The sequence below is a fragment of the Dreissena polymorpha genome, chromosome 6, assembly GCF_020536995.1.
Source record: "Dreissena polymorpha isolate Duluth1 chromosome 6, UMN_Dpol_1.0, whole genome shotgun sequence".
In the NCBI taxonomy this organism is placed as follows: domain Eukaryota; kingdom Metazoa; phylum Mollusca; class Bivalvia; order Myida; family Dreissenidae; genus Dreissena; species Dreissena polymorpha.
The window spans coordinates 111,841,770-111,865,923 of NC_068360.1; the positions used below are offsets into that span (position 1 = coordinate 111,841,770).

Sequence of the window (24,154 nt, forward strand, 5' to 3'; positions counted from 1 at the left end):
TAAGATCATTTAGTTGACAACACTCATCTTGTGTCCTTTTTCAGCACCTTCTACTATATGAGATATGTGTGTGTGTCATTAATGGAGGGCATACTTTACATTTTGCATCTCTTTTTTGAGCTCTGTGCAGTAAAGGAAATGTGGGTATCTTTCATGGAGGTCAATTTCGCACTCATATTTCTACTTTGAGCACTTACATTTATCGCCGTCAAGTCTATGAAATAAACTTCATCTTTTGTATTGCTTTCATTAGCGCTGTCAAGTATATGCAATCAAAATACCTTTATAATTCTCTTTTTGAGCAATTAACCTTTAATGTATCTCTTTTTTGAGCACTGTCCTGTATATAAAATAAACTTTACCTTTTGTAGTTCTGTTATTAGCGCTGTCTAGTATCTGAACTCAAAATTACCTTTGTATTTCTTTTTGAGCATTTTTCCTTTGTATCTCTTTATTGAATGCCGTCTTGTATATGAAATAAACTTCATCTTTTGTATTGCTTTCATTAGCGCTTATGAGTATATGAAATCAACATACCTTTGTAATTCTTCTTTTGAGCAATTTACCTTTGTATCTCTTTTTTGAGCGCCACCTAGTATATGAAATAAACTTTACCGTTTATTTTGCTTTTATTAGCGCTCTCTAGTGCCTTTGTACCTTTGTAATCAACATACCTTTGTAATTCTTTGTTCAAGCAATTTACCTTTGTATTTCTTTGTTGAGCCCTTTACCTTTGTTTTTCTTTTTTTGAGAAATTTACCTTTGTATCTCTTTTTTGATCGCCGTCTAGTATACGAAATGTTGTACGTGTCGTACATGGAGGTAAGCTCAAGTAGGGCAAAGTTTTTCACGTGTGTCACATCTGTAGGGCTTATGTCTGTGATACGGGTGATCCCCAGGGGGTCCGGGACTAGCGAGAAATTCTGAAACACAAGTAGGAAAATTATCAAAAGCACAGGTGTTGGGCGTGTGGCCAAATCACTGAAACACTATCAATATGTCATAAAACAAAAAAACAACAATATCACTTAACCACAAAAACAAAATTTTGATATAATATATGTGCATAAGAGAATTTACTTGGGGTCAAAGTGATAAAAAATATTGTTTTATGACATATTGATAGTGTTTCAGTGAATTGGCCACACCTGTGTTCAAAAGGAGTACCAGTAAATACTGGAAAATAGTTGTTATTAGTCTGCATACCTATTTATGTGTGTTTAAATGATCAGTTTGTGGACACATAAATTTATTAATTTCTGATATTGGAAAAAATAGTTCAGGAACTTGTGTTGGTCATTTTCCAATGTGTTTGTGTAAAATGTGTGGATTGGTTAAACAACAAAATCAATGAAAATTAATGTCCAACAAATACCGTATTTTCCCAGGTACAGCGCACCCCAATGTTTAACAGGCAGGCTGTTTTTAAAATGTAAAAATGGAGAGAAAAAATATTTCAAGGAAATAGAACTACCAAATCGGACTGAAAATGGCCGCCATTTTACTATTGCACAATCCAATAATCCGGATCATTGGAAAGCTTAACTAAGCATTCAAAAGAAAAAGTGTCATTATGATAAGGAGCATGGGTTGCATAGCACTATACTTTTCTGACAATTTTGTTATTTTCTATCAACAGATTAACAGTCCATGGGCATTTCTTAAGCATGCAAAAATAAGAATTAATGTAGAGCATTTCGTTCTTCCATGCGGAAAGCATGGGATTTAAATTTTAATGCTGAATGATTTTAAATTACACACAATATTTGTAAAATGACAACACAGAAATGATTCTACATCATTTGTAGCAGCAACAATTTCATTCCTTTACAGTGCTTTTGACAAGCTGTGAAAATTTAAGCACATCCCCTTCAAAGTGGAAGGAACTGAGCGTAAGAAACGTCCATACCGTAGATTACCAAATTATTATTTTGAACTGTTTTTATTAATTTCGTTTAATTAGCAAGATTTTTTGTAATTGTTTAATTGGGTTTTAAACTCTGATAGACTCTCACTGGCAATCTCACTTTATGTGACAGCAGTGATGGGACCTTCCCTCGTAGGGGACTCGAGTCTCATCAGTAATTTTTTTCCACCATTTTGGGAATAGGCCAAGGTCCCTTTGGAACGGGAAAATTCGCTGTGTTTTGACCAAAATTTGGATATTAATGTTGTTGTTTTGCTAAAAAATGCTTCAAAATTTAGAATACAAGTGTTTTCAGTATTATATTCACTAAGATTGAACTTGTATGGATGGAAGATGAAAACATATTGAGATCTCAAAAAAATACCTTCATGTGCGAAAAATAAGGATGATGAACTCTGCAGCTTTCCCTCCCCCAACTTAACTCTAAGTTAGTCAAAAAGTAAAGTAAAAACTATTTAATACAATTACTTTTTATTAAAGCCACACAACTTGAAATGAAATACATGTTAATCAATACATATAGATGCAATTTGAAAGTGTGCAAAATTGTCATTAAATCTATAGCCTAGTTAGCAAGTAATTCATTTATTTTTTTATTTTACAACTGAAAATAGGATTTCTATAAGTATACATTCATTTCGACAAACAGGATTATTTTTAAGTTTTAAAGCGCAAAAGACAGATTTCTACCTTGTTACCACCAGAAATATTCTAATTGGCATAGATACAATTAAATCTATTGCCTAGTAAGTAATTATTATTTTTCAAACAGTACCACTTTTAAAACCGAAAGTAGGATATCTAGACGTATACGTCCATTTCGACAAACGCGATTATTTTTAAGTTTTAAAGCGCAAAAAAGACGGATTTCCATCTTGTAACCACCAGATATATTCTAATTGGCATAGATAAAATATGTTTCTTATTTATACTTAAATTTACTATGCCATGTATTTCATTTCAAGGTGTGTGGATTTAAGTCAGCAAGATTTTAATTCTCAGAAGTTCCTGCTAAGCTTTTATTTACAAGCATTTTTTTATTTGAATTTTAGACTCTAAACAACGCTCACTGGCAATCCGACTTCATGAGACAGCAAGGACGGGATGGTGACCTCCCCACGTAGGGGACTCGAGTCCCCGTTGTGCTCCATGATGCTGAACTCGAACGTGATGTCCCCATCAGATATCGGGGACAGCTGCCCCAGCGAGATGTGGTTCGTTCCGGTCTGGTAAACACTCAAGGTCGCAACACCTGGAGATAGGAGAAAGCGACTTAGGGTTTAAGTTTTGTTTAACCCTTTCCCACTCAGAAGCAAAGTGAAATGGCTAACAGAAACGCCTGGAAGTAACTTGCAGTCTGTTCAGGTTTTATGCTGTTTGCTGCTCATCAAAATCTTAGGGTTGGAAATATAGCCTGTCAAACTTGAATTTAGTAGGAAAGGTCTTTAATTAAATTTAAATTTCTAAGGGACTATAAATTCTTCAAACTATGTATGTAAGTGGAAAAGGGTTCAATAAATGCATTCAATATTAATTACATCAAAGATGGGGCCCATATTTTGTAAAATTAGCAGTTACGTAATTTCTAGGTTTGTACAAAAATTACTTTTTTTTCATAGACACATACATTTAAGAATTTCTTAATTTTGGGGAAAATAATGATGAGTATCATTCATTTCTTAGTAACTGAATTGCAGTTTTTGTTTTTTCATCATTTTCGGAATGGGGCCAGATCCCTTTGCATTGGGAAAATTTGCAGCATTTTGCCTAAAATTAGTGTTGTTGCTGTTTCGCTAAAAATATAAAATGCTTCAAATTCAGAAAAGAAGTGTTTTCAATTTTATTTTTACATTGGCTGAACTTATATGGCTGGACGGGAGATGAACAAAATGTTGAAATCTTAATCTTATTTTGGAAACTTTTTTTGGGGAAAAATATTATTATTTTTTTCCATTGTGAATGGGGCCAAATTATAAATGGACATGATTTTTAACTTAGCAAAAAAACACTGTTGTGAGTGTTGTTTTTTTTTATTTGGGGATCAACCAACCACAAAATCAACAAAAATTAATGTTTTAAGAATAATAATTTAATCTACAGATGATACTGAGTCCATTCTTTGAAAGAAACAGTCCTCGAGTCTATGTGCAATGATCCTAAGAAAGTTTTCTTAGTGGGGATCCAATTTATGTCTAATTACCTACAAAAATAAAATCTATCTATTTTCCAAGACATGAAAACAAAACTACTTTACCAGGGTGCGCAATCATGTGATGTTGCTGGGTTACCAATTAAATGTTAATGGATGAAAACACAGCGGTAAGTGGTGATTTTTTTATCAAATATCTTTTTAAAACAATTTTTCTTAAGAACTTCAACTAGTGCATAAAAGACAGATTTTTTTACTGCTTATGGCAGTGTGAAATACATCGGAATTACTGTAATTAATAAGCTTATGTTTTTGTTTAAAAAAAAATCCATGAATACTGCATGCAACAAGTTTTGTCACGGTTCCAGACGTGTTCAAGATTTTATTCTTATACCTTAAGATAGTGGCACAAACTGCAAGAAAAATCTTCTTGTATGTACTAAAGATTTTTGCAAATGTATTTCAATAACTTGATGTATTAGCAAAAATAAAGTTCTTAACAGTGTGTTTACATTCTGTCCAGCTCGTCTGTCAATCCATAAAAACCCCGTTGATCCTGCACCCTGGATATTGTAATGGTATTTTAGCTAGACGTTGTCCAATCTGTTTTTATAAGATTCCGTTTAAAAAACTAATTTGAATGTCATACAAGTTAGTAGTTAATTGTATTTTAAAATATTCATGAACCAAGGTTGATTAATTTTTGTGAGTCAATCTTTAGATAATTTGGTGAGTCAAGCTTGATATTTGGATAATTTTGGTGAGTCAAGCTTGATATATGGATAATTTTGGTGAGTCAAGCTTGATATTTGGATAATTTAAGTGAGTCAAGGTCAATCTTTGGATAATTTTGGTGAGTCAAGCTTGATATTTGGATAATTTTGGTGAATCAAGCTTGATATTTGGATAATTTGGTGAGTCAAGCTTGATATTTGGATAATTTAAGTGAGTCAAGGTCAATCTTTGGATAATTTTGGTGAGTCAAGCTTGATATTTGGATAATTTAAGTGAGTCAAGGTCAATCTTTGGATAATTTTGGTGAGTCAAGCTTGATATTTGGATAATTTAAGTGAGTCAAGGTCAATCTTTGGATAATTTTGGTGAGTCAAGGTTCTTTGGATAATTTAGGTGAGTCCAGGTGGATCTTTGGATAATTTTGGTGAGTCAAGGTCGATCTTTTGATAACTTTTGTGGGTCAACGTCTGCTACCTGACTCCAGATTATCCTGAACCTCTTCAGACAAGCCTGTCATGGAGTAGCCTCCCTTGTTCTTCATCAGCGACCCCTGGCGACCCCTGGAGGCCCGCGACCGTTGTTCTGCCCACTCAGGTTGAACGACCTCACCCCTGGGGGATGTTGAAGTCTAAAAAACATTGGGAAAATCTTACAAATGATTATTTACAAGCCAAGTTACCTTGGAATCAATTAATTAAACATAACATTACAAATTAACTCAACAGTACAATTTAGGAAGACTGGCTGTCTCTTCGATGCTTGACTGTGCTTGATTAAGTACATAAGCGTTTACTTAAGTTTTAGAATTGTGTCACTTACATCTATGAGCAGTCCAGTGCTGTTATTTCATTCATTTGCTTTGTTTATTTCACTAAGAAACATACCAAACGACAAACTTTATTTTAATAAACAAAACAAGAGCACCCCAAAACGGGTGCCAACGCTCGGCTGCAAAAGGTTATCAAAAAAAAATTATTTTATTTTTTAGAGGTCAGGGTGACCTTGACCTAGTGACCCAAAACTGGGTGTGGCGTGTAGAACTCATCAAGGTGCATCTACTTATAAAGTTTCAAAGTTGTAGGTGGAAGCACTTTGATTTTAGAGCCAATGTTAAGGTTTAAGCTCGGTGCCTACGGCTGACGGCTGACGTCAGACCGCAGACGACGAGCTGGCTATGACAATACCTCAGGTTTTCTCCGAAAGCAGTCAAGCAAAAAATGGGTGTGGTGTGTAGAAATGAGGAAGGTGAATGTTCATAGGAAGTTTAAAAGTTGTAGGTGGAAGCACTTTTATTGTAGAGGCTATGTTAAAGTTTTATATTAGAGGTCACAGGGACCTTGACCTTTGACCTAGTGACCCAAAAATGGGTGTGGCGTGTAGAACTCATCAAGGTGCATGTATATATGAAGTTTCAAAGTTGTAAGTGGAAGCACTTTGATTCTAGAGCGAATGTAAAGGTTTATGTTAAAGTTTTATATTAGAGGTCACAGTGACCTTGACCTTTGACCTAGTGACCATAAAATGGGTTTGGCGTGTAGAACTCATCAAGGTGCATCTACATATGAAGTTTCAAAGTTGTAGGTGGAAGCACTTTGATTTTAGAGCCTATGTTAAAGTTTTATATTAGAGGTCACAGTGACCTTGACCTTTGACCTAGTGACCCAAAAATGGGTGTGGCATGTAGAACTCGTCAAGGTGCATCTACATATGAAGTTTCAAAGTTGTAGGTGGAAGCACTTTGATTGTAGAGCCAATTTAAGGTTTTAGCACGACGCCTACAGCGGACGGCTGACGGCGGATGACGAGCTGGCTATGACAATACCTCGGGTTTTCTCGGAAAACAGCCAAGCTGAAAATCAGTTAATGTAAAAATCAAATTCAGCCCTGAACCTTGTCTTATATCAAAGACATTACCTTTTTAATTATGTCTGAAATTAAAGCTGGATCAATTAAACATTTCTGATTAATATCTTTATAAATAAAGACCATATCAAAGATTAATGGGACACGAAAATATATCAGTAATTCATCTTAATTGATTGATTAATCTTATCATTGAGTTTGGACACCTTTAGATGCATAAAAGGCTTCAATCATTTCATCGACAGTTTCTTATTACTTTATTCAAATCTGCTTTTAACTCGTCTATCAATTTTTTTTGAATCAGCAATGTATGTGATGTCTCTTTATTGGCAGCAATGATCGATGTGTTTTCTTTAAAACTTTTGATCTGTGCGTTCAATGAATTGATCGTCATGAGACCAACGTCAAGCCGAGGCTGAAGATTTTTTCCAATAGCTTCCAATTCATGGCGTTCTTTTAAAACATCGCTGGTCAACTTCAAACTTGTTGAAGGTAGTGTTTCTAAATGTTTAAAAAAAATCCGAAAACTTTGTAAACTCATGTCCCAGAAGATCGGCGACAAGCTGGGTGAATCTGATTTTGTATTTTTTGCAAACAGAGCAGAATTGTTGAAGGAGAACAATTTACCAAATGGTAAATAAGACATTTGCAAAGCATTTTTAACCGGGGGATCAAGACCATCTGCAAACGTAATCATCGAACATATATTGGCTTTTATATCCTTTCCAAGCATCGACATTATCCATTGGAATATATTGCTCTGCCTCGGAGTCAACCTAACATCTTGTGCTTTAACACAGAAACATACAGAGTCAATAATCGAAACTCCCTTTGGTGGATCCACGGTGAACAGTTCTATGATTTGTTCAACAATTTCTTCATCCCGTTGAGGCCCACGTGTATCTCCAAATCCTGGCGTATCAATTATGTTAATAGTGTAAGGAATTCTTCCACCATCTTGCGGGTGTATCGTGTAACATGTTATCCATTCCGTTTGCGAAACTGCCTGTTTAAAGAACACTTTACATCCTTTATTACATGCAATTTAAAACGCGCATTATCATTACGTTAATTCGTATAATTACTTCATTTATATTACCCATACCATGTGTGAAAACCCGCTAACCGGATATTAAATTGTTAAGATATTCGTTTATAAATCAATAAATAAATAAATATAGTAAACGTACCTGGTAAACAAATTTATGCCTTTTTTTATCTTCTAGGTTGGCAATAGAAAATCTAAACTCATCATTCCAATTAACACCAAGTATGAAATTAGCCATTCCATCCAAAAGGGTGCTTTTTCCAGTTTCTGTCTCACCAATTAGTAAAATTGTCTTCTCCTCCCAATATCCTTTCCTTGGAGACCCTGCAAAATAAAAGTTAATCGTCAAAAAATGTCAATACGCATTACTCAACACATAAATACAAATCAATGTTTATGTTTAACCATACCAATTTCAAATTTCCTTGTTTTCCCGATTGTATTTCTTGCTCCTTCGACTTCTATCATAGGTAATGCATACTGGATAGGTAATACATCGGGAGCGCTACGAGCAGTAGAGAACCCTACAAGTTGCGATGCTGGAGATTTCTTTGTTGTAACTATATCACTTTCTTTGCTGTAATCACTTTCGAAGTCAGTATATACCGCCCGAATGCGAAACATAAACTGTGATTCGGATTTTACGTTTGTTAATTCAAATCTATTTATTTCAACACTATCATGGCAAATCCTCCATCTAGACTCCTTGTTTTCTCTGCATGATATCTGGAAATGATCTCCCTCCTTGAACAAAGCAGGTTTGTCCCACGTCAGTGTAATTGTATCGGACCCTACTTCGCTAGCCGACGGCTTTCCAGGTGTACTCTTCTAAAATATTCGTTTTATCAATTTAATAATGTATACTTATAATTATATAAAAGTACTTATACTAAAGCTAATAATAATAATTATAATAATAATAATAATGATAATAATAATAACAATAATAATAATAATAATAATACCACTAAAAATAATTATAATAATAATTATTATTATAATTATAATAATAATTACAAATTTTGATAATTGTATGTTCATCATCATGATCTTCATCATCATCATCATCATCATCATCATCATCATCATCATCATCATCATCATCATCATCATCATCATCATCATCATCATCATCATCATCATCATCATCATCATCATCACCATCATCATCATCATCATGCTTATTATTATCTTTATTATTATTATTATTATAATAATTATTATTATTAGTTGTAGTAGTAGTAGTAGTAGTAGTTGTAGTAGTAGTAGTAGTAGTAGTAGTAGCAGTAGTAGTAGTACATGTAGTAGTGGTGTAACAATAATTATGATAAAAACAATAATAATGCAAACATGAAACTCACGAAACTCTATCAGTAGAGCAAGTATTGTTCGTATGCACAACTCAACCAACATAAGTTATAAAAATACATTAATCAAAACTGTGTTCACCGCATTGCACGGTCAGTGCAAAGATTGGTAGTTTGATGGCTAGCCCATATTTAATCGAAACCAAACGCGCATCTAAGACGTTGTCTAACAAATTAACTTATAAAGACATTAATTATAATAATAAATAATAAATAATAATAACAACAAAAACACCGCTTAGCGGGTGCAGATCGCTCATCTATTTATCTTTTTAAAGGTGAAGGTATTTATCTCAATACTTCAATCAAAAAGGAGGGATTGGTGGGGGTTGAGAGGGGTTTATATTGTGGGGGTGTGGTCATTTATTGCATTATTTTCCCAAAATAAGAAAAAATACAAATAATTTTTTTTTTGGGGGGGGATTCTTGGGTGGGATGGTTGGACGGTCTTTTAAAAATAAAATGATACAAATAAATATTTGGTTTTTTTTTTAACCATGTTTCAATTTTTTTCAGGCGGGTAGGGGGGACGGGTGTCACAAGGGGTGAGAGGGGGGTATTATGAGGGTGTGGTCATTTATTAGAAGATCTTAAAAAAATAAGACAAAATGGGGGGGGGATTCTGGGGTTGGGCATGTGGAATGGTTTGGGATGAGTCTATCGTGGTATGTCAGGTAAGTGTTGTTTTGTCAAAGTTTGAATCAAATCTGATCATAAATAAAGAAGTTATGGCAATTTTAGCAAAATTTAATAATTTGACCTTGGGAGTCAAGGTCATTCAAAGGTCAAGGTAAAATTCAACTAGCCAGGTACAGTACCCTTGTGATAGTATGAAAGTATTTGAAGTTTGAAACAAAATCTTGATACTTTAGAAGTAAAGTGGATCTAAACACACAATTTAACCAAATATTTAAATTTACTAAGTCAAAAAGGGCCATAATCCCGACAAAATGCCAAACAGAGTAATGCAACTTGTCCTGTGCAGCCCCGTAATAGTTCCACAACGTTTTGGACTATAAGTAAACTGAATGATGTTAATAAATGTTTCGTTTGGAAACCTTTGTAACCATGCTTAAAGTGACTTCATGCAACGTGGTACGCAAATATAACCTTTATCACCTTGTAACATAACGCACACAAAACACACATTTGGGGCATTGTTGGATTTATATAATGATCGAAATTTGTACCACATTTCATACAATCTTAAATAGGCAGCCATCTGGATCAACAAATCATTAGCCTCGGGTTATAATTACCGGACACGAATATTTGCTTACCGTATGTACCAATCTTCGGTCATTTCCGTATGTATTCGTTAGGTGTCCGTTGCATACGTATATTTAGGTTGCAGACACGTGACTTAACAAACGGCCAATCAGAATTGTACATGTAGACACGTGACGTTACACAGCCAATCAGAATTGTACACAAAACAATTATCAAAGCTTTCGTTGTTTATATCTATATTTATGGACAGTCTTACTTAAACGGCCGAACATACAAGTCGCATTATTGCTGGCTTTCGCGGGATGGGCCCATTGCGGGCTTCGCATGTATCTTGTATTTGACAAACATTTTGGAAACGTTGTGTTGTGTTAATAAGCAGAAATAAAACGCAAAGAAATCAGAAATGAACTTAGTTGTTATTGTTTGTTTTCCACGAACAATACGTAATTACGTGACACAGTACATTTTATGGAGCCGTGTACCATGGATACGACCGAAGTACGAGCACAATTGCGATCACGTGCCGAAAAAATGAAAACATCACAATCACAACGCGACATGAATTCAGGTCAGTTGTTTAAAAAATTATGGCAAACTTAGAGAGGGAATTTCAAAATTTATAAAGTAGAAAATTAAAGTAAAAGGCGTCATGACAACGAAATTTTTAAGAATTGTTTAAAGAATTTAATGTAGTTAGATGTTAAAAATAATAGTGTTGATAATAAATTATGTACGAACAAATTTTACAAATATCAAAATCATGCCAATTTTGCATTTATCGGCACATTTTTATAAATAGCGGTGAATTGAGAATAAAAAGAGATATTTGAGTTTTACATTATTTTTATGAGTTATGGAAATCATTAAATTAAAGGTGTACACACAAAGAGTATTTAAATAATTTTTATATATTTTTGGTATTGTTAGAATATAGGATTATGAACGGACTTATGGTTTTTTTTTGCTTACCAATACATTTTAAATTGTTGGAATGTTTGTAAATTTTCATTAAATTAAAATGTACGAGGAAAAATAAGAGTATTTAAAACAGTTTTGTTTATTATTTTAATTAAGAAAATTTTTGGATGATTTTATTTATTAATATAATAGAAAAACTCGAAGAAGGAACAAATATAAAATATATTCAAAGAATTTACCTAGTATTTTACATTGGCAGAATTAAGAATTTAGGAATTTAGATTATTTAAGACAGTTTTGTTTATTATTTTAATAAAGAAAATAAGGCGGGTTTTGTTTATTAGAATGATAAAGAAAATTAAAGAGGACGAATAAATAAAATTATTGGAAAATTTAAAAATAGTTTTCCGAATTGTAAAAGAAAGAAAATAGGAAATAAGAAAAATAATGTTGATTGCGAATATGAATAGGGCAGACACACAAACAAAAATATTATGTAAATATGTATATACGTCATTGTGTTGATGCAAATATATGTAGGATATCGGTAATATTGAAGGTCTTGAGTAATTTTAAGTAAGAATTTAATGCGATCTGACGCGTATAGCGCAGTGAAAATATAACGATATGTACGCATTAAATTTCTAATATAATTGTTTAAGGGTTACAATTATATTTTATGAGCACGGCTGACTGATCAGCGTTCGGACATACCGAGCCCGAGGTTCTGATAACCTTAGCGTCCTCATGAGTAAGAGAATTTATCCCTGTGCCATCGAAGCAAATTACGCTATGGACAGAAGATGCGATGTCGCATAAGAATTATTTGAGTAGTTCGATTAGGAGCAAAGACCTGAATTTTTAAGTATACCGATACGTGTTCTTATATTATGAATGCATATATATAAAAGTCTGCCTTGTCATATTTGCGCATTTTTACAAGTGCACAGGTTAAACATGTCAATAAATCTATGCCCAACGGCAAAACTATAGTGATAAAGACGAGGTTTATGAAACCATGATATGAACAGGTACGTCTATCATTACCCATTACTCTAGGTCAATAAAGTGGCGCGCGCCTGTCAAAAATTTACCGGCTGCACGTGCGTAAAATGATTATGCCTAAGGCGGTACACAAGTCATATTAAGTAAATGGCTTGTCAGATGTCAAACTGTCAAGTACTTATCCGAAGTATGTTTTGAGGAATTGACTAATATTTTTCCGTTGTAAAGAATTTATTTTTTTGAATAAGATATCACAGTAAGTTGTCATGACGATATTTAACAATAACTAAGGGGATATTTATAAATGTTTGCCATGATTTTGAACAACTGATACTTGTATCACCACGACGCAGATAAAAATATCGAGATTTGAAGACAACGCCGAAGAAGAGCGACTTCGCGAGACAACGACATCCACAACGAATAGAAGAAACAAACAACATAATAAGAATGGAACATCACGGCGTTTACTCTCAAAGTGAATACCTGGTTCTATCGCTAAAAGAAGACCAACGCCAGAAGATTTCGAAGGACAACAAGTGACGCAACACTGGACACAATACTTGTGACGTTAAACACTATAGAATAGATGCAGCCGTTCAACTGTTTGACGTGCGTAGATAACGCATTTGGAATGATACTTCCGAGGCCTAAGACATCAAGGAGAACACTGCTATAGTTAATACCTCGTGAGCATTATGGCCAATAGAAGATCTTAATGTCCCGAGAGAAATGAAGACGCTGGGGCCATCGACAAAAGTACAAACGACAACGAAAACAACAACAACGATAAATACAACGGAAACGACAATCGACGACGCAAGTTAAACATCGGAAAGCAGAGCTGAATCAACAAACGCATTCCAATTGCCACGGGCGATTCCACAATCGGCTTATCTTCATGACGGCGGCAATGACTTCAATGAAACATCGTATTCGCCGCGAGCTACAACTTCAAGACAACATGGACGACACCAGATGTACAGATGGCCAACGATCAACATATGATGTTCTACACATCATTTCGATTGACATTTAAATTGTATATCAATTACTAATGTTATTTATTTCAGCAGAGATGCTTGTCAAGGAAATTATATTGTTATCCGCATATTTTCCATCATTTGAGTGTGTTTATATGAATGTAGTTTTTGTTATTTAATTAGTAATTCAATAGTAAAATTTTAAAAGATTTTTTTAAATCATAAAATATAAAAAAATCAAATTAAGGGGGAAAGTTGTGTAACATAACGCACACAAAACACACATTTGGGACATTGTTGGATTTATATAATGATCGAAATTTGTACCACATTTCATACAATCTTAAATAGGCAGCCATCTGGATCAACAAATCATTAGCCTCGGGTTATAATTACCGGACACGAATATTTGCTTACCGTATGTACCAATCTTCGGTCATTTCCGTATGTATTCGTTAGGTGTCCGTTGCATACGTATATTTAGGTTGCAGACACGTGACTTAACAAACGGCCAATCAGAATTGTACATGTAGACACGTGACGTTACACAGCCAATCAGAATTGTACACAAAACAATTATCAAAGCTTTCATTGTTTATATCTATATTTATGGACAGTCTTACTTAAACGGCCGAACATACAAGTCGCATTATTGCTGGCTTTCGCGGGATGGGCCCATTGCGGGCTTCGCATGTATCTTGTATTTGACAAACATTTTGGAAACGTAGTGTTGTGTTAATAAGCAGAAATAAAACGCAAAGAAATCAGAAATGAACTTTGTTGGTTACTGTGTCTTTTCCACGAACGATACACAATTACGCTACAACCTAAAAAGAATTTGTTCATTAGTTTAACTTACTATTTTGGATGTTAGACCCCCATTTTTTTCAATTGTACTTTATGCGGCCTGTTGGTCCTTATCAGACACAAGGTAACTCAGAGTTAAATTACAGCATACAGACAATGTCGTCGGTCTCGATCAAAATTGTTTGATCTCAAGCTTGTAACAAGCTGGAGGTTCATCCCTTTCGATCTACATGACGAAGGACGATATAGTGTTTCACCGACTGATACTAGTCTATTTATCCCTAACATACACTGATTCCTTCAAAATTAGTGATAATTTACACTGTCCAACTCTTTATCAGTACGTCCGACTTACGACCAAAATCGTCCGAGTCACGATCAAATCAACCGGTCCCGTTTGAATTGACGTGTTTTGAATTAAATAAAGCTGTATCCCGGCCCAATGTGTGTCAAAACAGTGTTAGACGTATGTATTCGGATGCCAGTTGATCATTATGTAGAACTTAATCCTTCGTCTCATCGGTTCCATCCGAGGTAAGTAGTCCAAAGAACATGCACTTTTTCATAATTACATCAAGGATACATTAACACGAAAAAAATGCGTGTTTTCAATGTTTTATTCCCAGACATCGCATACTACTTTCGTGTACACCAAAATATGGCATCACATTTTATTGGAAAACGACGCAATAAGTCATTTTATTACGCCGTCAATCAGCTGATTCATTATACGGATGGCGAAAAAGTATGTCCATTGATAAGATCTAAAGGTTAAAGGTCGCATAATTTTAAAGTTTTCTCGACTCTATAGATTTTTTAATGAAAAATCATTCAGTGGTAGAATAATAAATAGTCCGTGCAAGCGACAGGTTTATTCAACAATGTGGAAAGAGGCTAGTATATTCCATGGGGTGTTATACCGTCAATGTCGCGGTGAAGATGGGATAAATAAATATAAATATGTATACATGTTTCTCCCTATCTATAAACAATCGACTTTGAACGAGTAAATGCCCCTGAAAATCCTTCTGACATAAACTTATGTACTTATCTTAACGTAATAATCTTACCATTGTTGTGTATCCTTTTGAATGTTGATCATCTTCATTTACTGCATCATCCGATGTGCCCAGAGATGAGAAATCCTGTGCATAGAACATATTGTAAGTGTTGCTTATTACACAATATTAATCAGCATAAACATGTCAATAAAATACTTGAATTTCCTGCATTATCTAAATTATTTCTGATATATAATCTTTGTAAGAGCAAATTTAAATATTGTTTCAAGTTGAAGTTATATATTTCGTAAGATGACATGGACAAAACAGTTATCACCTGATTATCACTTAATTGTTACAGTAATTCAATCATGTGTCTGCACAGCTAGAAATATGACAATTTAAAGTATGCTTCAAACTTATCAAAATACAGTTTCATTATGATACGTTTTGTCCGTAACGTTAAATAGGAAAGGTAATACAATACAATATTAGTTTATAAAACTTACCGTTTCTTTTAGATATATGCTTGTTCTAACATATAATTTTGAAATATGAATAACTAACGGTATAGTTGTGCTACTTTTGTATTTTAAAAGCAAAATATATATACAATAGATCGTTAGATACTTGTTCCAACATACATCCACGATCAAGTCAAGAATGATTTGCTTGAACATATTTATAAATATGTTGCAACTTATGTCTAGAATTATGAGTAACGAAATAAACGAGTTCTATCTTAACTCTCAACTTGTCAAATTGATTTAAAATATTGCTAACACAATCGTTTGTTTAATGATTTTGTGAGAGTTTAACATACTGACGTGTAAAAACTGTTTGAAATAGTAAATTAAGCAGGTTTTGAGTAGCCATGGTCATAAAAAAAACACATAAGTTTAATACGTTCAAAGTTAATTTTAAAATTACAATGATGATGTAGTGTGATGATGATTATCAAACATATTGGTACCATTGTAACCGTTGTTACATATCATTAGTATAACTTTATTGTGACCCTGAACTTAAATATAATGATATAATTGATGGGCAACATACGTAGTTAAGATATGATGAGAAATTGTACCAATAAATCCCATTATGCAAGATGAAGCTTTTTGCTGCACACATTTGTATATTTCTATGTTATCATATTACATAGCGTTCTTAAATAAGTTATCCTACAAATATATGATCTTATACAAGAAATGCATACACACTTGAAGAGCAGAGGTTGACCTTGACCTTTGAGTAAGAAGCATGTTTATGCATGACCTTGACAATATAGTCATATATGTCAACACGTTTTCAAAATCACGTCAAGACAATAAAGACACAAAAATATACAATCATTTAATTCATAAAAGGAATTTGTACAAACGTTGGTAACATGAACCGTTTACCTAGCAGCATGGGTGTTGAACATGGACAGTGATTGTGATCTGACAATCTTATGAAGTTATAAGCCAGTTTTTATTTAATTGAACTCAGAGTCGTGTCAATAAAGGCTGCACCATCGACGGAGATAATATTTCTATAAAACAACAACCACTTGAAAAGTGTATTGACGAGGAGGTGTGCATGTTCATCAAATTGTATTTTTAAATCTAACGAAAAAATAATCGTCTAAAATTGAACAGTATAAAAACATGGACATTCTTTATTTTGAACTATTAAAATACATACCGTCATAGTACTGACATTAGAATAGTACAATCTTTCGTCAGATTCCTTCCGCTCCAGAATAAGACTTAATTCCACTTTCAATTCAACTTCATTTTCAAGAAGCTTTTCCAATTTCTCTGGTTCGCTATGTAATATGCATAATACAAGTTTGTGTTATTAACATAAAGACATCATAACTACAACAGATGCTTTTAATGATAGAGCAAAATGCAAATGAATGCATTTTTTGCGACCTTAATGTTTGACGTTCACATTTACTGGAGGAAAGCACAAACACGTTTTGTTTAGTTTATGTGAAACACAACAAAGATCAACAAATCTGAAATTCTAAAGACATCTTTTTTCTATTTCTTCCCTGCACCTCCTGTCAGTATTTCTTATTATTGCAAAACAAAGAAATACAATCAGAACACTTACCCTTTACCATTTAAAAAGGAGTAAAGCAGCTTGTATTTTTCAATGTCACAATTTTCAAATATAACGTTTAATTACAACAAGAATGAGAGAGATAGCTTCGGCGTGCACTGCCTTGCAGTTATCTCTGTATATCTATGGAATTTTATTTAATGGACATATAGATTGCGAAAAAAAAACAACAAAGAGCAATACCTTAAGGCATTTTTAAATAGAGAGATTTATTTTGGTCATTTTGGTCTGCTTTTTCTCTTAAATACATACTATTTGATTTTTTATCCATTCAACCATTTATGAGTCATTCTTCCCATTGCAAAACTAGAATATGCATTTATGCTCCGCACAAGATAAATCCGCAAAGGAAAATAACTCTAAATATTATAGAAATAGTTGTTATTATATAACTTCTGTTAACTGTTCGTCGTCTTCTATGCCACAATCAAATTTTTCAACACCTTAATTTAAGCGTTTTTATTGTATGACACAAGCTCTTTGAATACATAAGTGAAAGTTATGAGTAATAGTTATGATCCTTCAATCCCTTAAATCCTCCTTTAATTATATTTTGGTGCATTTGACTTCTTCAATAATTTGGACAGTCTATCAGAGAGAAAGAGGGACGATGTGATAACTAGACGGCTCTCTTTCTGGTAAAAAATAACACATCAGGTAATACAATGATTGAAATACACGGGCAACATTTGTTATCTTATTTCATACAATTATACTTTCCTGAAGTGTTTAATCGGAGTCCAATCCATGTCTTAATAATATTAAGAATCAACTAATAATAAAACAAAGAGTTTTTCAAACCTTTGATTAGTGCACTCATCCGTTGAAGTTGAACTATGTTCCAGAATCTTAACAATCTCTTCTAAAGTACTAAAAGTAACACAATTTCAGAGAAATTAGATAGTATTCAAGAGTATCAACAACAAAAAATGCTCTAAAAATCTTTATAAATACCACGAAATAAGCTCTGAAGACACTTTGCCGTTTTGTTATTTAAAACAATCGGTTTTTTGGTTGAATTCACAATTCAATGTCAACTGAAATCTCATTTCATGATGATTTTAATAATTTCTAAAGTGTCAAAACGAATATCCATGCAATTGTGTATTTTATGGAAAGTATTGTATGTTGATTTCTCATGCATAATTTTATTATTACATTATTTATTGACATAATTATTCCGGTTGTCATCTTGAACAGAAGTCTCAAAATGCCTGACACTTTTGCTGACGTATTTGCAAATCATATTGATACTTAATAATATGTTTTAACTTTGGCACTGGATTGCTTGACCTTGTATTGATCGACACATTTTTTATCAATGTTACACTTCTATAAGTTTCATGTCAATCCCGCTTAGTTAATCAAAACACAAAGTTAGGACAAAGTGCTTCTCAAAACAATGTTGAAATGAAGCGTGACATTCATATGGAACCTAGGAGTGATTCTGATAGATTGATTAAAAATAGGTCCTGGCCTATAGGTTACGTTCTTGACAACGTTCAGAAGTTGATTATTGTATTTGACCTTTAACATAGTTTCACGTTGTACCATGATCATTCTAACTAGGATTGTAACAATATTTGAGTTATATTCATAAGGACCAATATTGCCCGACATCACTTTATGAGGCGTGACCGTTTTCGAAATGTTAAGTTATATACGTGCCAAAATTTGATGCCACAAAAAATTAAAAATTCAGTGAACAAATGTCAAGCCTAGGTAAGACAAATATTCACACTAAGTTTATGATATGAAACAGCGGATCAGTTGCCCTATGGCGCCTACATAAGACCTCAAGGATATAATCTGTTTTGATCAGTCATTTTTCAATAATGATTGTGTTTAAAATGTGAATTTAATAGTTTTCAAATCGTTATTCTATAGCAAATAAGAAAAATTGCTCTGTCTTGGCGGTTGCGTTTTTTAATAGAATCATATCTCAGTCGCCGGGAAAAGTATGGGTAATCCCAAAATACTGAGATTGCTTGATTTTATTTTTACTCTTGTTGTTGAATTGTTGTTGTTGGTGGTGGTGTATTAAACAATAAGTAGACACATGTTAACATTGTGTATAATAGACTTTACCCTATCTGCTTTTTCATGACACGTTCCTGATTCCGAAGGTGTACAATTTGATCTTGTTTTCTTGCTAACCTGAAACAAACGCATTTAATAAATCCACGTGTTAAACAATTAAATATAGTTTACAGAAATGTCTTGTTTGCATACTGATGAATATATTAACTTGTTTCGTTGACATTTAGTTTTGTTGAACACTGAATAGATCTAGTTTATAATTGTGCATGGACTTTTTGTAAAATACTATACGGATACATATTTATTATGCATGTAAAAGTGTGGAATTATTGGACCATATATTGGGTCGTTTAACGTTCAAATATTTAACTGATTTCGTCTTACTGTTCTTGTAGTCGTTTTTTGTCATCGGGATCAAAGCTTTGTCTGAAAACATAAAACACCCAGAGATATTAAGTAAATACAATTATAACATGACCTACGCGCCAGGAGTGAAATAACGTAATGCTCAATTTTGTTTATTACACGGGTGTTATTACACTAGTTATATAACTGTGAAATGACGTCATTTTTGTGACGAAATGACGTCATTATTCCAGCAAATTTCTTCAGTTAAACTCTTTTACAATGTGAATAAACGGTGAAAAGAGCATAAAAAAGAAAATTTGTAGGTCATGTTATAAATAGAATCTTACATTCGTGGTAATTTTGTATTGAATTTATTAAACTCGTCATCTAAATAAAGATAAAAACTCAGCAAGCCTCGTGTTTATCTTTATTCAGATGGCTCGTTTAATAAATTCAATACTAAACGACCACTCATGCCAGATCCTATACTCAACTCAAAGGAGTACATTCGATATCAACACTTTGTATGAATGAAATGTATAATGTAATGCAGGTATGTGAGGAAATCATGAAATCATACTTAAACTCTTGCGTAAGTTTACGTATCTCCTTTTCCTTTTCCGTCAATTGTTCCAGCACATCATCGTATAATTGTGTAAGTACTCTTTCATTTTTTTTGGAAGTTTCAAGAATTTCCTCTCGTGATTTTTCTTTCATTGTTCTGAAAATCAACGGCAAAACCATCAATTGTATTTATAAAAATCTATCTTTTACATTACTATAAAAATAGAACACGTGCAATCAAAATAGAACACTTAATTTTGGTTTAAATCAATGTTTTTTATATAAAAAAAATAATAGAGAATTATTGGAGATTATAGAAAACTTATTTCCTGGTCCGACAATTTGAAATATCTTTCTTATATAAGTTTTAATTAAATGATTATGTACTGAGGTGACACCTTTTTTCCACTTTATGTATACGTTAAGTCGTTAATTTATTTAATGGTATGTTGCATAAACATGCATCTATATCACCATGTTTTATAATAACCATGCCCGCTAGTCATGTTAGTGAACATATTGAAATTTGAAAAAAGGTAAGAACATGTTTGGATTATTTACTCAGATAATTGATATTTGAATCTCGTATTGTTTTATTCAAATATGTTCAAACCGTGATAACTCCGACGATAAGTCGCTCCGAAGTTTTGCATTTTCCTTTTTAAGTTGAGCATTTTCCTTTTTAAGTGATGAATATTTGTTAATTGTGCTCTCTTGTGTTTTCAGCTGAAAACAACAAAACAATTTCAAAGCAGAAGGAGTATATATAATATATATAATTAGTTTGTTTTGTCTTACATAAGGGCTATGTATTATATACTGATCTAGTGCGAAACCAAAAACAAAAACTTGTTGGTATTGAAGTCTGGAAAATTGTTATATAAGTGTTCTCAGTACAGATTTCTTTCATGAAATTGTGTATTATGTATACATTCTTACCAACTATACGCTATCTTATTACTTTAGCCAAGTTATATAACTTAAATCAATAGACAATTAGAAGCAAGCATTTGACTACGTTGATTGTAATTATTTTTAAGTATCTAAAACATCGTCTTCATGATCCCGATACTACTACCTGAATTTAGGGATATTTGGTTACACACTAGAATGTTTAATTCTAGAGACTGATATCAAATGGTAATAAAGACAAGCAAATCAGTTTTGTGTTTGTACTAACAACTCCAAAAATGATTTCATTGATCATGATTTATCATGATCGTGTTATCTAAGTTTTGACCTTGTGACTTAGGTTTTAGACGCCATGTATTCAGATTTCAACTCGGTAAAGTTTCATTAATAATAAGTCATACATGTTGTCTTTTGAACATTATTCTTGCATAAAACGATTGTATATGATTTTAACTCAGGATCAAGATTGTACAAGCACGAAACCCATATTAAAAAGTAACCGTATGATATGTCATTAAACTTTGTGACCAAGTTTTGTAGGGTAAAATATGTGTCCTCTAGAGTGAAAGCGAGCTAAACGCTGACAACGCACAACGACGGAAGCTAGATATACAGCAATTTAAATAGCTTAAGTAAGCTTAAGATGTAACACTTGTTTCATGGCTAGTTTTAATCACAGAGACATTAATGAAACTAACGTTTTAAAAGACCATTCACTGATATGACATATGAATCATGTACATATAAAAAATTGATCTTTTTGGCTTTTTTACTTTTTAAAGTAAACCTTGATGCCGCGATTAATTGAACTGTATGTGACAGAAGGCAAAAACCTAGAACGAGAACAATATGATACACTTAAATGAACAAGACATTTATCTATCAGGAGCACAGTCCACATTTGTCTTAAAACTTTGCTTATATCAATCACAAACTGTTGATGACTAAATTTTACTTGAAAGTGAACTTGACCATCACTTAATGAGACAGGTGAAACAAGCAACATTTAGTTTCCTTATTTAAGCCGTTATCGAAAAACTATTAAAAATTTAAATTAATAAATTAAGCCATAACAGTCTGGACGAGCTGTTTTAAATCCGAAATGACATTTCGCCGCTAAGTGTTACCGTCCGTTCTACCTCAAGGTTCGAATATCTTTGAGGTAGAACGGACGGTTTTACGCACATAATGTAACGTCCTAATGGATGTCGTTAAATGAAGAAATCTTCAATATAGACTCATAAATATAAAAAAATCAATAAAAAAAAAACAACATATTATGGTCAATTTGATCATTGAGGAGTTACTCGAACCTTTAAGTTGGGCTGGTAGACAAGTGAAACATGCATCATGTCGTTCTGTGGTGAAATGAATTTGTTCCAAATTGGTTCACCATAATACTCAGTGTTTAGTATGCTTAATTAAACGAATCTTGTCATATTAAACGGACCTTTTCCAAGATTTTGGCATGTTTTGAAGTTTGTCAATAAATGCTTTATATTGATAAATGTAAACATTATATCTAAAAAGCTCCAGTTAAAAACTTAAAAAGCATAAAAGAAAGAAAAGAAAGTAACCCTCAACTGGGCTCGAACCACTGGAGTAAATGGAGTAAAAATATATTGCTTAAACTACTCGGTTATCCGTCCTCACACAATTTGTCATGTATTTTATACTTTATATAAGCAATCCTCGTAGTTTCACAAAATATAACGACAACAACAAAACTCTCAAAATTATTAAATCGTTTGGCGTTGCAACGCTTTATAATTTTCAGGTGTTAAAGTCGTCAAAAGATGCATATACTGAATAGTTTAGGGCATGGTAAATGTTCAGTATTACTGTTTCCTCATAAATATCATAACTACAGCAAGAATTTGCTAATCTTAAACAATATTTTTTAATTTTGTCAATTGACGAAAACGTGGAAAGGCCCCTTTACAACAAGAAGTGCTTTATGAGACATGGATATATACATACAAGGAAAATAATTTTATAAAAATGAAACTCCCGAAACTACATCACGAGATATTTTGTATCCCCTACTTTTGTACGAGAATAGATACTTTGCGTATAAACTATCTAAGAAAGTCACTTGTTAAAATCAAGTAAAACCATTAGGGGTATAAACATGTTTAGAGCTTTTACATTTACACCAGACTTAATCACACTCAAAAGCGCTTCTAAAAAGTAGACACAACAAAAAAATGTCAACACGTGAAGCGTGTCTCGAATATTGTACACATACATGTAATCATAGTGTGATTGTGTTGAAAGTAATGATAAACTCTCGAGTCGATTAGGTGGGAAAGGTTTGTTCCATCTTTGAAATATATTGAACTATAAGGTTAAATATGTTTCAGTCTACATAATTGTGACAAAACGCTTCGTGTAAGACAGATCATCAATATGTTTAGGCCATATGACAAAATAACATTAATACGACTGACTTGTAATAATTCAAAATATGTGCAACACAAAACATATATGCACATATATCGGCAGAGATATCATTAAGATAAATACTCTGACAAAGTTTCATAAAAATTGGTATGCACGTGTAACTTTTAGACTGTGAAACAGGTTTCACTTTAGTCATTTCAGGAATATTACCAGTCCCTCTCGATTAATTGTAGTTCTTTACCGAGCCCCTCAGGAAAATAAGTTCTGACCAAGTTTAATTAAGATTGGATTAAACAAGTGACTTATATGGTGTTAACGAGGTTTAACTTAAGCTTGATAAGGAAAAAGCTATCATGTTGTTTCGTCTATGTACAAAATAAACTGAAATGTCATTAGAAGAAATTATTTGACCAAGTTTCATAATGATTGAACTATATATGAAACTTCTAGAGTGTTGATAAGCATTTTTTCTATATTGAACCTAATGACCTAGTTTTTCTACCTCAAGAAGACACTTTTTATTTCAATATCAGCTTAAATATCATTGGGACATGTCGCACGATGAACGAGGCACGACGGACAAAAAGCGATAAAAACGCTCATGTTGTGCTACATTAAATGTGTGTTTTGCAAAAGGAAAATCTGTAAAGAAGTTATGATTAACGTTGTTATTAATATTATAGGAATATTTGTTCCCACTTTAAGCAGATATGTCTAGAAATATCACCATACCGTCTAGGCG

At 33.0% G+C, this 24,154-nt stretch overlaps 1 protein-coding gene across 7 annotated transcripts in view; it reads right to left on the bottom strand.

The window, feature by feature from the left end:
• The window catches only part of LOC127834096 (uncharacterized), a 60,537-nt gene that overhangs the window by 27,274 nt on the left and 9,109 nt on the right, over positions 1–24,154 (bottom strand). For 4 of the 7 annotated variants that reach the window (XR_008027807.1, XM_052359704.1, XM_052359702.1 and 1 more), the window contains exons 3-15: positions 20,711–20,823; positions 20,114–20,254; positions 19,570–19,611; positions 19,234–19,302; positions 17,947–18,015; positions 16,720–16,843; positions 15,103–15,177; positions 8,133–8,550; positions 7,865–8,046; positions 6,931–7,680; positions 5,286–5,439; positions 2,998–3,179; positions 761–923 (exon numbers count right to left, since the gene is read on the bottom strand). Coding sequence is in view for 6 of the 7 variants with exons in the window: in XM_052359704.1 (XP_052215664.1) it covers positions 761–923; positions 2,998–3,179; positions 5,286–5,439; positions 6,931–7,680; positions 7,865–8,046; positions 8,133–8,550; positions 15,103–15,177; positions 16,720–16,843; positions 17,947–18,015; positions 19,234–19,302; positions 19,570–19,611; positions 20,114–20,254; positions 20,711–20,823 (2,482 nt within the window). In the remaining variant the exon portion in view is untranslated. The remainder of the gene's footprint in view (positions 1–760; positions 924–2,997; positions 3,180–5,285; positions 5,440–6,930; positions 7,681–7,864; positions 8,047–8,132; positions 8,551–15,102; positions 15,178–16,719; positions 16,844–17,946; positions 18,016–19,233; positions 19,303–19,569; positions 19,612–20,113; positions 20,255–20,710; positions 20,824–24,154) is intronic. The other 3 variants (XM_052359700.1, XM_052359701.1, XM_052359703.1) reach the window with 3 other exon arrangements.